The following is a 14574-nucleotide window of genomic DNA, read 5'->3' on the forward strand; positions in this document are numbered from 1 at the left end:
ATGTTTTCGATGTTTAAAACAGCCTTTTGTCACTCTTCCAAGAGGTATGTTTTCGTAAAGACAATGACTTCTGTTATAAGCATCTATAGTATAATTTTATACACGTTTTAAAATTTTCAATATTTGTTTTTAAGACTAACAGTTTGCACCTTTAAAGTCACTTTTTTCAGGTAAACTTCTTTGGGATGTTGAAAAGAAAGCAATTCGGAATATTTTGAAACATTCATTGGAAAAGTGCATCACTGACAGAGTAAGATGTGAAGACTTGCATGAATATGTGGAAACAAAAAGACGATGTCGGACAATGTTTGAAAGGGTTCAAACATGTGTTCTGGAAGAATTTAGTGACGTTATATTTGAAGACAGCCACAGCAGGTAAGTTACATATTAAATACTATGTTTAATCTAAGTTTTAAACTGACTGACATATGAGAAATAATGAAGTAATATAAAGACATTGTGTCGTTGTTAAAGTGATAACAAGTCTTTTAATTATGTTAGAGAAACGTGTAGATGAAAATATTTATATGAAAAACTACAGAAAGGAGCCCAGTAGCTAAAAGTTTAAACTTAAAACCCGTTTAATGGCACAGTTAACGCCAAAGACAGAATACAATCACCAACAAGATATATGGAACAACAGCACAAAACTCAACAAACAACACAGTGCATACATACTAAATATAAAAAACTAGGTGTGTTTATCAAGGATTGTCAGGTACCGCCTTGGAAAGTCATGTTTTAAGCGAGGATGCTTTTTCTGCTACCGGTGGTTTCAAAATATAAAAATACCATAGTATTTTTCATCTTTTAATTACCTTTTTCTGTATAAAGCAGAAAAGTGTTACTGTGTCATGTATTTAAGAAATATAACACACCACTGAGGGTCATATGACATTATAAGGACCGGCCAGCGTTAGCCGAGGTCCATTCACCTTCGGGGGCTGACTGACCAGTCCTTATAATGCCATATGGCCCGAAGTGGTGTTATATTTCTTATATTATACCGAACTTTTTCATTACCATTCAATATTTTTAAAGCGATTTATATGTGTTTTATTGAACAAAGCTAATAATGTTTACTTGCGACATATTTTCGCCTTTGTGAAAATAGCAAGCCGCACTTACCAATTGTATGACGTCAGCGGTCCATATTACATTTTCGGCGAGGTCTGGACCGGCCAAAAATAAAATATGGACCGCTGACGTCATTAAACTGGACTATACAGTGATATACGGATCAATCGAGTTTATATATACAAAAAAGGGACACATTTATGCGAGGTATAATATATTAGAACAACCAACAACTGGGTCAAATCTCACAAAACTTCTTAAGTCTCTTTTACCAGTATAATGCTAAGTTCACCTTTTTTATCTGTTATTTGCGTAATGATATACTTCTTTGAGATAAGTATGATTTAAGTTTGAATATAGCAACTGGAATATCTTTAGGGTTGGTATGAGCTAGATGAAGATCACCGATTGAATTTAGATTACATTATTTTTAATGTTTCCTGATTGCACAATTTGAACCTGTTTGCGTTCCACCGAAGCATTTGTATGGTAAATTTTGGATGAAGGTGGAATGTTTAAGATCATAATGTGTATTTAGTTCATGTTTCAACTCTTGAAAATATTTTTCAGTTTTCAGGGCTTAAAATGGAAAGACAATATCGACAATTACGACAACTCCGAGAAATTAGGCAGTAAGTTTTGTTTTTAAACGAACACTGACTTTATCGTGGACTTCGAATGCTTTCTAGTTATGGAAAAGTTGACATCTTTCGTTCGCGGGCGGGAGACATCAAACCCCTATGAAACGAAATATTAAAAGAAACATTTCATGAGATTGCCGGTTGAAATTGAATATCTTTGGTAACGGTTGACATTTTAATACTAAACTCCCTAGTACAGGTTGAGTCTATGGAGACCTTTCATGTGAATGCGTTTCGGACTCATAGGGCCACTGTAAATATAAATCGAAAAACGGTTGAAACTAAATGTCATTAGTTACGGTTGACATATTGTGACCAAACTTTGTATGTAGGAAGAGTTGATGGACACTTTTCATCTTATTGCGTTTGAGGACCCTATGGTCAAGAACAAGGTCACTGCTAGTGTAAATAGAAAAATGGTATTTAGTTAGGGTTTGAGATATTGTGACCAAAGTTGGATAGGAAGAAGAGTTTATGAAAACCTTTTATGGGACATCTAGGGTCGATGTCAATGTCACTGTCACTAAAAAGAGAAAAACAACAAAAACAGCAGTTGAAACTGAAACCAAGGCTGAAGTTCTTGAGTCAATCATTGAAAACCCAGTCTGTCTCATTGCGTTGATTCTGGTTTTGTTTTTGTCGTGCAGAATTTTGATTGGAATTGCGACTAAAATACGATTTTTAGACTTGTCTTAATATCGAGTATAAAGAATAAAAGCTAAATTCAAGAAAATTAGTACTGTATCCTTGAATACATTGTGTAATTCAAATATGATAAAAGATAGGTCAGTGGGTCTTGTCCTTAAAGGGATTATTAGGAGATTGTTCACGTTACTTTGTAAGACAAATTTATGTTGTGATTGCTTTAGCAACATAAATAGTGACAGTATTACTTTTTAACACAATCTTGGTATTACAAAGAATTTGCAAAAGCTACACCTACCAAACTTTGTACATGTATGTGGATAAAGCTTATTGCGGGAATACGCACCTCACTTTATATTTTGTAAGTGACTGTGACATCAGAAATTGTTTTAATTTCCTTCTATCAATCCGAAAGAATAGATTCTCAAAAAAAAAAAGCAATCAAACTCTTTGAACATTTTTGTACATTTTGTTAGGGACCAAAAAGGAAATTATGCACATTGAATGCAACACAATATTATCACCATGGTAATGCAACTGGTAGGGTATTGCTAGTCATACTGAGTGACTAGTTATACTGGAAATTATCTATGTACATTTTTAACTTTAGTATTTTTTTCACTTTTTGTTCACTCATGTTAACTCATTTATAATCAACATTCTTTTTCATAGGTGACGTGTTGCCGGTAATAAATTTGCCAAGCGAAGACTTTGCTCTTTATGTTGGACAAAAACTGAAGCAATTATCTGATAGCCCGAAAATGGCAAAAATGATAGAAATTATTACAAAGAGCATAACTGAAGAACTAATATCATCTCTAATATTTTCAAAGTTAAAGCCTGATAGCGTAAGAGAGTTTTTTAAAGGTGCCCTTAGTGGAGATGGATACGGGTTGACAATTGGTGTTGAAGAAACGTTGATCGAAATACATCAGACTTTGCAGGTACAAAGCAATGTTAGTGTCAGTGAAAAAACTACAGCGCTTCGTTCTTTTAAAACTGTGGCATCTAATGGATACAGTGCGTCGTCCATAGTCAGTAGTGTCTCAACGGATCTCACTGATCCTGCCCATTACTTTCTGTATCCCAGCCAGCTGCGAGACTTGCGTCCTTTATATTTCTTGAGCATGGCAATAAAGTTTATTTGCGCCTGCATTAATGGTAGACAAAATGGAACGTTTCATTTCGGAATCAAGCCACTGGACAATGAAAAAGGAAAAGTTATTGGACTATCAACCGTGTTGTTTGACAACATAAATTTGCTTTCAACATTCAACAACTGTATCAAAAGATGTTTTGGCGTTAATGCAAATAGAATAACGCGTTGCCTGGGTCCTCTACAAAATGTCGATGTAGACGGCAATAAAACGGTCATCGAGTTTGATGTGGAGCCAGTTTCGACCTTTTTGGAGGAGAAATTAGTTCAGATCCAGTTCCCTCCCTGGGGCAATACGAAACAAAAATGTTTTTTACGAACACCTTTAGGCTCTATTGAAGCCATAGACCAGACGATCATTGAAAAGGGAGATGAGAGCATTAGCAATATATTTGATAGAAGACGTATGCTTGATGAAGAAAAGATTCATTTGAAAAAGACAGAGACAAACCGTTTGTCACAGCTCACACAAGTACTGACAGCAGGCAACAAGTATGTAACTCCACATTTGTTTCCGCACGTCATATGTGGACAATATTCTAACGCCAACAATTCAGAAGAGCTGCTGTCGGATTTGACCTCAATGGAATCGGTATTTTTGTCGGCTTGTGTTGTGTTTAACTTTGATGATTCTACTAGCCTTCGTCCATTGATTGAAAAGGGAAAATTGATATTTGATGTGCTAGATGTTGATAAAAGTCAAATGATTGATCCAGATATAACAAAAAGGGCATGGATTAACTGCGGCCATTCGTGTGATGAAACGGTTGTCGTGAGGAAAAGGTTTGACCCAAGAGGATTCAGTACGGTCGTTGAACGCGCTGTCATGTCTTTTGCAGAACGCACTTTGTTCATCTTTTTTATATTTCAAGATCTGCATAAAAGTAATCCTCTTTTTATGACAGCACTTGAGTTCTGTAACAAGTACACTGATAAAACAATTATTATTTCGGATAGGAAGGAAAATGTTGAATCCCTATTAAAAGAAGTGCCACAGTATACCGATGTAGACGTAGACGGGATATTCTTTTATGGTTTTTCCTGGAAAAGATTGGCTTTAGCTTTGAAAGCAGTGTTTGTCAATAACCCAGACATAATGTACAAGCTACCGAACGGAGATGGAACAGTGACACTGCTGACAGAAAAAGACAAGACAATTGCACAAATAGACGATATCGATATAATAAGTGGCCATGAATGCGTTGCTGAATTCGAGGAAATGAACGACGATGACAGACGCAAAAAAAAGGCAGAAGTTGAAAAAAGCTTCTATGAAGGTAATGAAGTTTGTTGGTGGAATTTCTTTTTTGACGGTCAAGTTTGTAGAAGAGACTACGTTGCAGATTACACTGAGCGTATTGAACAGCATATTAGAAATGGGGCAATCAAGCGCTTGTTTGAAATTGTTGAAATTTTTCATCAGCGTGGAGCCGGTGGAACAACAGTCGGGAAACAACTCCTATGGAAGTTCAGTCAGTTCAAGGCTGATGCAACAAAGGCGCTAAAAGCATGTATTGTTCAAAATGTAACTAAAGACAAAACGGTAAAACAGATAGCTCGGTTAAGACAGTTGGGGGAAGATGACAAAGATCTGATAAAACCTGTTCTTGTTTTGGTAGACAATACGACTGAAGAAGAAATTCAAGTACTTAAGGGTGAATTGGATCTCGTATCTTACAAGCAGGGTTCCAAGTCGGGACAACTGTTTTGTATACTGATTGTCGTTTCTCAGGTTGATATGCAATATTCAAAAAGCCGTTTAGTTTTAAAGCATTTCTTAAGTAAGGAGGAAAAGTCAAGATTTGAAGATCGTTCTAAGGACGTAAAAGATCTACAGTCGTTAATTGCTTTTAACGTTATGAAGGAAAATTTCGACAAACAATACATCAAAAGAACAGTGCACGATATTGTTAGCGGATTAGAAACCAAAGAGGAAAAAGTGTTACAGCATTTGTCATTGATCAGCATGTTTGATGGCAAGGCTGCGATACCAACAAGTGTGTTTGATGATTTGATGGGATGTGTTGTTTCCACTTCAGGAAGTTTTAGTGTAGATGAGCTTCTCAATTCAAAACATCCAGCGGGATTAGCTTTTAATTTACGACACAAAGGTGCTGTTTCTTATCGACAGACTTGGAATACAAAGACAACAGAATCTCTTGAACTCATGTTGAAGTACAAAGAAACTAAAGGCCTCAGCGCAGTGACTATCATATCACCATTGATTGTTGAAGACATTTTGGAATACCTCAAGGGAAAATACTCTTTGACGCTGGAGGATGTTGTTGAAGACTTGCTCAATTTCATGGAAAGAAAAACTACAGAAGCATCTGAAAAGGAAAGAGCAGTCAGTATATTCAAAGATGTGATTTGTGATTTGTTTGTGATTCGACAAAATATCAAAACTGATGAAAAGGCAGAAGGCAGAAGGGAATTTTCAAATTTAGTTCGTGCACTTACGAACCAGCTTCCAGGTGACATGCCAACAGATCCATATACAAGAGCAGATAAATGGATGAAAAAATGTTTTGTAGTCTCAAGATATCCTTTTATTGAACAACATAGGGCACGGCTGGGTATATTTTATCGGCAATATCCTTCAGCTTTAGATGCAATCCAACAGGCAATAGCAGTAAATGACAAGGTCCCTATATTCTATGATACCTACGGTCAGATATATCGATCTCAAATGGACCTCATCCTCAGAAAAACACCTGATTATAAGTTTGCTGGAACGAGCAAAGATATTTTTCAACTTGCTCAACAAGCAATCCGATACTTTCGCCGAGCTCAGGAATTGGACCAAATTAACGATATGACATCCTATCTTATGGAACTGAACACAGCTCTTTCGTTCTTAGACAAAGTAATGGATGTGGATGAAGAAGTAGGCGATAGGACACTTTTTGTTCGTTTTTTAAACGGAGTTGACACCGAGAAATTCGATTACCTAGGAAAAGAAATATATACCTTTCGAAAGTGGAGTGAACAATATTTTCATATTACGAATACTTTGGTTCGAATCGAATATGAGTTATTCATGAAAAAAAGACCATGTAAAGATGAAGCAAGTCGAAAATACACAGAAGGAAAAGCAAATACATTACGATATCAATATGAGAGCATATATGGAAAAGAAGACGAATGTTTTGTTGTTGGTGAAACATTTAGGTCACTGAAGAAAGCATATTTGAATGACCTAGCTGGACTTGAACGTAAAGTAGAACGGTTAGAACACAAACACGATTTAAACGAAAAGGACCTGATGGTGTATCTGGCCTATCACATCATCAAAATTTCGTTGATGAAAGAAATAGAGGACGAACAGAAGAGTGAGTTAGAACAGAGATACCCTCTTCTGATACAGCGAAGTGAGAAACTTCTTCAAATCCAAAGAGACAAGAAAAAAAGAAAACTAAAAGTTCGCACAATTTATATAGAAGCCTACATGTATTTTACATTACTTCATTGGCCATTACAACTTAGATCAGACAAATATTCTTCAGACATATGCAGAACTGATAGATTACCGAAACTGTTAGAAGAGTGGCAAAACGAATATGATGAAAGATTTGCATCAAAGCGAAATGATCAAGTGCGTGTTAAACCAACAACGTTTTTTGCTTTGGCGGAAGGAAATCCCGGTTGTGATATTGTGGATCAAGACATGATTCGGGACGTATGGAGAGAGCAACAAAACAAAGACGGATATCAAAGGAGAGAGGTCAAAGAAGATGATATATGGAATCAAAATTTGGGAGTAAGGCCATACGTTCGACTAGAAGGTGTTGTGGACGGAAATGGGCACAGTATTAAGTACAAGGTAAACTCCGCATACCCACGTGGCCATAATTTTTAACGAGACAAATATAAATCTCTTATACAAATGAGAACTGTTTCACAAGAGTAACTATGATCTCTTGAAAGATTTAATGTTGCCTTATTGAAACAATGGAAACTACATTTCATTTATCATCACCAAAACAATCAAAATCTAAACATTGAGTTCATAATCACGAAATGATTACATTTTATTATTTTGTATTCTTTATTTTTAGATTGTTTCTGACGAAGGAAAACTGATGAAGCCCATTTTTCAGTTTAATATTCAAACTTATGAAAGTTGCAAGCATTTGCGTAATCGTCGTGTTTCGTTCGTTTTGGGATTTACATGGCGTGGACCAGCTGCTTTTGAAGTGATTTTGAAAGGTAAGTTAAAAAGGCAGACAATTAAAACTATTGTTGAAGACGTAAGAACTGAGACGCATACGCAGTAACTAAGACATGTTATTTAATTACGAATACGGAAATTTGTAGAGTATTACTGATTGATGAATCGTCTTGCAACAGTGTTGTAAGCCTCGAAATAAGGCCTTAAACCATAGAGTTGTATGTATCTCGTATCTTACCAAAGTAGAAATGGTGAAGTATCCTTTATCCTGATGAACTGCTTAGATATTCAACCATATATAATTATAAACCTACCGAATTAAATATGACCGGCCAGTCACAGGAAAAACACAACTATCTAAGTAAGACTGAAGCACAATGTCTTTAAAAATACTATTCATCCAAAAAAGCAAAGATGTACATAAAGAATATGGGTGCTCAAAACGGTAAATGAACCATTGACAAAATTACGTGATGAGTAAATTTTACCAATCCGGAGGTGGACAAACATAATTTGAAAGTTTTATTGGTGAGTATAAAGTTAAATGACTGAAGTGAAAGCAGGCATATGTCAAAGTGTAGCATGTTAATGTGCAATTTTAGACCTACGTGAAAAAGAGCAGAGATGTCGTGTCGTTAGTGCTGAACAATTGAGGCTATCATCATCTATCATATACCACCAATAACATATGGAGTCAACTTCCTGGCATGATCTCAAATTTTACACCCATGTTAAGTTGCATTTTAAAACAAGTATGCAAACTGCAATAACTTAATATTTACGCTTCTTTTGGTCATTAATTTACATTTAAGTAATCCGGAATATCTTTTGAATGAAACCAACATTATATGTCTGAAGAGTTTGTGGCTGGGCCTTTTACGTAAAGCTGATTTTAGCTGTGCACACAATTGAGGTTGAAGCAATAACACATCGAATATTGTTGCTATCTGTATGGCGCTTGCGTGCGATTGCAAAGGTATGTTTAATGGCATAACATCTCGACTGTATTCGATCAACAGAAAGATCGCAAACAGCCAGGTCGCATTATTCACTCCAAAACAATGGGCCTTGAATTGTCAAACATTTACTATATTCACACTAGCCGATCTCTAGAGCTTGAGCATTAGTTATACCAAACTTGGGTACAATGTCTATTGGTATACTGTCTTTATAGGTCGATATCGGTAACCGGTACTTTCGGTAAATCCCCAGTTCGGTAAACTGATTATATTGTTTGATTCTTCCAGTTGTTTCGGTAAAAAGGATTATAATATACATTGAACATTTGTGGTCAGTATAATGAAGGTCAAGATCGCAGTTCCTAAACAGTGTATTTTAAGTTTCAAGTCGTCAAACAGACTGTTTACTAAGACACCGATTATGTGTTGCGTTGTGGAAATCGCTAATATGTTCAAAGGTTGACGTAAACTAAATGTAAAACGCAAAAGAAAAAAAAAACAATAAATGAATAAATAGAAATGTTTATTTTAACAAAAAAGCACATTTTCGTAACAAGCAACATTTGAATGACAGTACATATTGTGGCATTAGTCAGATTTAAGTTACGCAAAATCAAGGATTGTTGATTGGCGCATCTTGTCGGTTTCGCGAAACTGTTCAATCGTAATGTGACGTGACAGCGTACAGAGCGTCTGAAGATCACGGTCAGCATCGGCAGTGAATTTAAAGAACCTTCTGACCACATCTAAAGCGTTAACTTCTCATAATTATCATCTCAAATGCCCATATCAACTAATATCGGTCATGCGTTAACAGTGAAAAACGGTTTTTCACACCTTATCAAATTGCCTTTCAACTGTCATTGCAATTTTTACAACTTACCAAAATTTTTAAACACCTAGCAATTGTTTGTTTATTTTGGAACACGCGTTCGGGAAAAAGTGTGAAATTATGTCCTCGAGGGAGCCATAAGGTTTTGTGCACGATTTGTGTACTTGGGACCGAGGATATTGCTCGACTGCTCGACATAATTAGGTTTCGAGGCAGCGTGGGTATATTTTATATGAAAATAGAAGGAAAAAAGTTCGGGACCAAGCTCCGACCTCGAGGGAACGCCGGTTCTCGAACGACCGCTTGTTTGAGGGAACGCAGTTTCACTGTATATGAATTGTTTTCATTCAATTAACTTTGTTAGATGTGACGTTTTATGACGTATTTGGTTTAAACTTGTTTTGTATGAACCTTAATCGAGGACATATTTTTGGATTGTTGTTTGGCGTTGATGGGGTCGAGGTCAATGAAAATTGTTTCCGCTCAATACTTTAGATACAACTGTTGAAAAATGAGGGAACTCGTTTGGAAGGAATATAATGCAATGACTTTGGGATTTTTTTATGGTTGATTGGATCGAGGTCGAGGTTCTAGATACTAAAACTTCAAAATAACGAGGTCGAGGTTCTAGATACTAAAACTTCAAAATAACTTTGCAGCATGTTATAGGGGCTCAGTGGGTCAATGTTAAGGTTTTTGTTAAACAAATTGGACTGTTTTTAATAATTTTCTGAAGGCGGCCTATGTGAAAACGTTCATTGTGATTTGATTTAGATCAATATATTGGAAAAAGATTTGGTTCCATATTTTTAATTGCAGTACTTAAACTTGGTTTTAAACTAGTTCATGTAGACATTATGTCGGGCTTGTAGGGGCAAGCTGAATATCAATGCTTGTATTAAGAAACCCATCAATTAAATGTGCAAAATTACCGGATTGCTCAGCGTTCCTGTATTGTCGCGTTTCTAGTTTTCAATAGATTATACACGTAGAATCATTAATTATCATGCTTGCTCGGGAATGTCCCGTCCCTACTATGATAGATAAAATTTTGGTTATTTGTTCATGTCACGTTTGGTCGGAGTGCTTATCACAGAGTTGTAGGCATTGGGTGGACGTAAACATTGATAACACATTACTACTTTCCTACTGAACATAGACATTTTTATTTTTAAATACGTAATTGATTATAATATTGTGCCGTGCCTTATCAATATCAACATCAGAATATAATTTGTGTTTCCTCATATGAAAAAGCATGCACCAAGATGTTCAACATGAGCTTCTACAACAAACGGTTCCAGTGGGATTTGGATAGCTTGCATAGCTACGTTTAGTCCAATTAAAACTAATTCTTGCCTGATGTACGAAAAGGTCAAAGTACCCCATCCGTTGTTCAAAACTGAATCGTGTTTATTTTTTTATTTGAATTGAAATTATAAGTGCATGTGCCAAATTCTATACATTTATCAATGGTATTGCCATGCGGGAGGGAGTTTCCATCACTTTTATGAAAATAAAATGTCATAAGAAATAAATAAGAAAGATAAAATATACAATTTTATAAATCTTTAAATATTACGTTCAATAATTATAATTATTTAAGGCATTGAGTGCTTGAATGATAAAAAATACGAGTGTATTAAGTAAGAAAATGACATGTTTTATGCATACCGTCCTTGTAAGTTAAGACAGACTTAAGACGAAAAAAAACAATTTGCCATATTTGCAAATAAAATCATTTATAAATTTCGATGCAGTTGTCACGAATGTAGTATGGAAGATTATTAAATTAGGTTAAGTGGTGTTTAATACCTTAGACTTTTCGGAAATCGGAGCAAATCAGTCTTCTTCACCGAGTTTTGCTTTGAACGAAAAAAAACCACTTACAAATGACAATATCATTTCCGCTACCATATCCGCCTAATGCAGACCCTAAATTCGGGCGTCTCCATTACCTCTATCATACACCGGCGAACTACCGCAGCAGTGTAAACCGTACTCAAATTTCGGCTTCTGATTACCGCTATCGTACAGCGTGGGAATACCGCTTATTTTTATTATCTTGTACATGTTTTGCTAAAAGCAGAGACTTAAATCTCCCGATTAAAATGCGTTAACAATTAGGTAAAATGTTTATCAATTTCGAAACAGTACAAATTTCTAACACAATTAAAGAAACTAATTGCACATACTATATAGTACATAAAATTATATAATATAACAAATATAACAGCCTTATTAATCAAGTTTGCAATTCACGAATTAGTGACATATACATTATTCTTAATTAGGTAATGTTATAGTGAAAATGTACATTTTTCCTTTTACTTTAACCCTTTTATAGACTAATTAATACAATTAAATGCATTTTATTGGTTTAATTATGTAACGGCAATTAACATATTCACTTATAAATAAATATGACATATCGGCATAAGTTCTACGCTCTGGTTGACTTAGGAAAAATACAAACTCTCATTAATACACTACGGATATTATGAATTTTGAACAAATGTAGAAATAACCGAAATAGTAGACGTGTGCTGTAGTAATTTAATTGAAGACCATCATCAGAAGGTCAACGCACATGCAAAACAGCGCAATGGTAACCCTGTGATGTGGAGATTGTGGTAATTTTCATCTTCGGTATTGGCTACTTTTAAATGTTTATAAAACTACTATAGGCGAGTTTTGTAGAATTGCTTCTTTTAACAATTTGTTAAGTACATAAAGGATAATATTATGCATTAATACACTCTGGTAGTTCTAGTACAAACATTTCATGTATATGTGTTTCAAAACTGCCGCAGACGTTTAATGTTATTATCAGTCTTGAAATTATACCACGTGTGCGTGCATAGATACACTAAGGCAGTTTTAACTTTTGTAGTAACTCGATATTAGTGTCCGTTGTTTTCATCATAAATACGCTACGGCTTGTATAAGATATTTCTAAGACAGCAATTTTGTACTACAGTAGTAGAAAAAGGTTTTCAAAACTATTTCAAAAGTACAATGCTTCAAAAGATGTAAGGGAACGTTTCGAAATGTGTTTTTTTTTTCAATCAATTTATGCATGTGTGTGCTTGAATCTGGGTAAATTGAAGAAATCCACATAAACACTCTCTGGAATGCCATGTGTAACTAAACCATGTATGTATAAATACGCTATTTAAGCCGTGCTTAATTTTAATGCATACATCACATTATCACAGTTTTGCAGGCACATGTCATTCCATGTAAAATTCAGTAATAAAACAAAAAGATGATCTAAGACGTGGTGTAAATATGTTTGTGTCTCTAGTTCGTTGTTTTTGCTTGGGTCCTTGACGTGTACCCCTAAATAGGGCCTATTTTTTACTGTTCAACGAATGGGCTTGTCCCTGTAGTTTTCATTATATTATACATACGTTTGTTTCTTTTAGTATTTTCACATGCATAGAGCGATTACAAAACAATACGGGTTTTTTTATCAAATAATTCAGAAAGGAATTAGGATAACAATTCTCCATCATGATATTTTAAACACATGCTCATTCATTTCCCATATAAATGTATACTTATAGGTCTTATAGGACTAAAATCCAAATGCGGATTCACAATTCATTCATACATCAAGGTTATAAAATGTATAGATCATGGATTGAATTTCATTAATTTATTTACATCATAGGAACACAGGGATAAAAACAAACAATGACGATAATCAATAATGATAATAATATTTTCTATATCAACAAAAAAACCACATGTACATAATTATATAAAGGAAAAACATAGACCAAACATAAATCAAAGTATTTGACTATAACTATTATATTGCTAAAAATATCGCAAGATATGTCACGGGAAACAACACCAGTATAATCACAGCATGCGATTACGAGACGGCAACAGTCTAGTGGAGTTTCTGGTGCAAGCAATATCATCGGTCTGTAAAAAGAAATCACATATTGATGAATATTTGTTATAAAGACACGCTGTTAGCGACAATTACATTGTATATGTGTACTTACGAAAATTATGTCCTCATTCTAAGCATGAAATGTTTGATTCTATAAAAACATTAAAACAAACATTATTCGTCACTTCTGGAACAAAAGGTTGACACCTGAACAACATTTTGTTATGATTATTTCATCAATACATACGATATTGAAAATTTATTTTGATACCTGATTGATCTAAACGGCGCTTTCTTGTACTAGACTAAATTCAAGATGTGCCATTAAACAGTAGAAATAATTTAATGTATGCATTTTCATTAACTTCAGAAGCCGTTCATTGTTTCGATTTAAGGGTCGTTTCAAAATGCAATAACATAAAAAAAACATACATTATTGAAAATGTTTTACATACTTGCATTGTTGTTTTCCGTTCCTCGGTGTTTCTGGAGCCATAGTTTTGTTGGACTTGACCTCCATTAGGCCTTTCCTAGAGGTAATGCCATGATACGAAATAAAACATTCGCTTAAATAGAATAACATTTCTTGGAGTTTTATTTTATAAACATTAGAATTATACTTGTGCAAGCTGACTCTGCACTGCACATTGCAAAGGGGTCAAGTTTGGATTTCTATACGTGTGCTATTCCCGCCGATAAGTTGTTCTGCTACCTAAAAACAGAAACATAAAACATTAAACAGCTAATTGATTTTAAAAGATGTTGTTCATGTTTCATTTTGGTGGTACATGCAACGATCAATATGTTATAAAACGTGATTATGGTTACGATTTAACATTCTACAGCATGTTAATAAATATACTGTAAAAAAGGTATTACCATTCTCTCAAACAGTTTATGGGTAGCCGGATGGTTGACGCTTTATACATGCTGAATCACAAGCGAGATGTCTACGGCAAACCACACAAATTACGTCCACAAACGAGCGCTTTGTTTTTGTACACTGTAAATGTTGAGATGGTCATGACTGTCTACAACACCCATGTTCTTTTTTAATTAAAAAATAACTTGCGGAATTTGATGCATGCTTTTCCCCACTTTCCTTTGGATTATTGTCTATTGCAATGGTTTACATGGCAACTGTGACAGGTAATGGATGTTCCGTTGATACATTTGCAATGGTTTC

General features: G+C 34.8%; 1 protein-coding gene across 4 annotated transcripts in view; it reads left to right on the plus strand.

Moving 5' to 3' along the window:
* Positions 1-14574, plus strand: part of LOC128240280 (sterile alpha motif domain-containing protein 9-like) — a 58443-nt gene that overhangs the window by 30369 nt on the left and 13500 nt on the right. For 3 of the 4 annotated variants that reach the window (XM_052956843.1, XM_052956844.1, XM_052956846.1), the window contains 4 exons: positions 171-375; positions 1648-1709; positions 3036-7342; positions 7578-7728. In XM_052956843.1, the coding sequence (XP_052812803.1) occupies positions 171-375; positions 1648-1709; positions 3036-7342; positions 7578-7728 (4725 nt within the window). Of the gene's footprint in view, positions 1-170; positions 376-1647; positions 1710-3035; positions 7343-7577; positions 7729-14574 lie in introns of those variants that run through there. The other variant, XM_052956847.1, reaches the window with a different exon arrangement.

Source organism: Mya arenaria, chromosome 7 (assembly GCF_026914265.1).
Source record: "Mya arenaria isolate MELC-2E11 chromosome 7, ASM2691426v1".
Taxonomy (NCBI): domain Eukaryota; kingdom Metazoa; phylum Mollusca; class Bivalvia; order Myida; family Myidae; genus Mya; species Mya arenaria.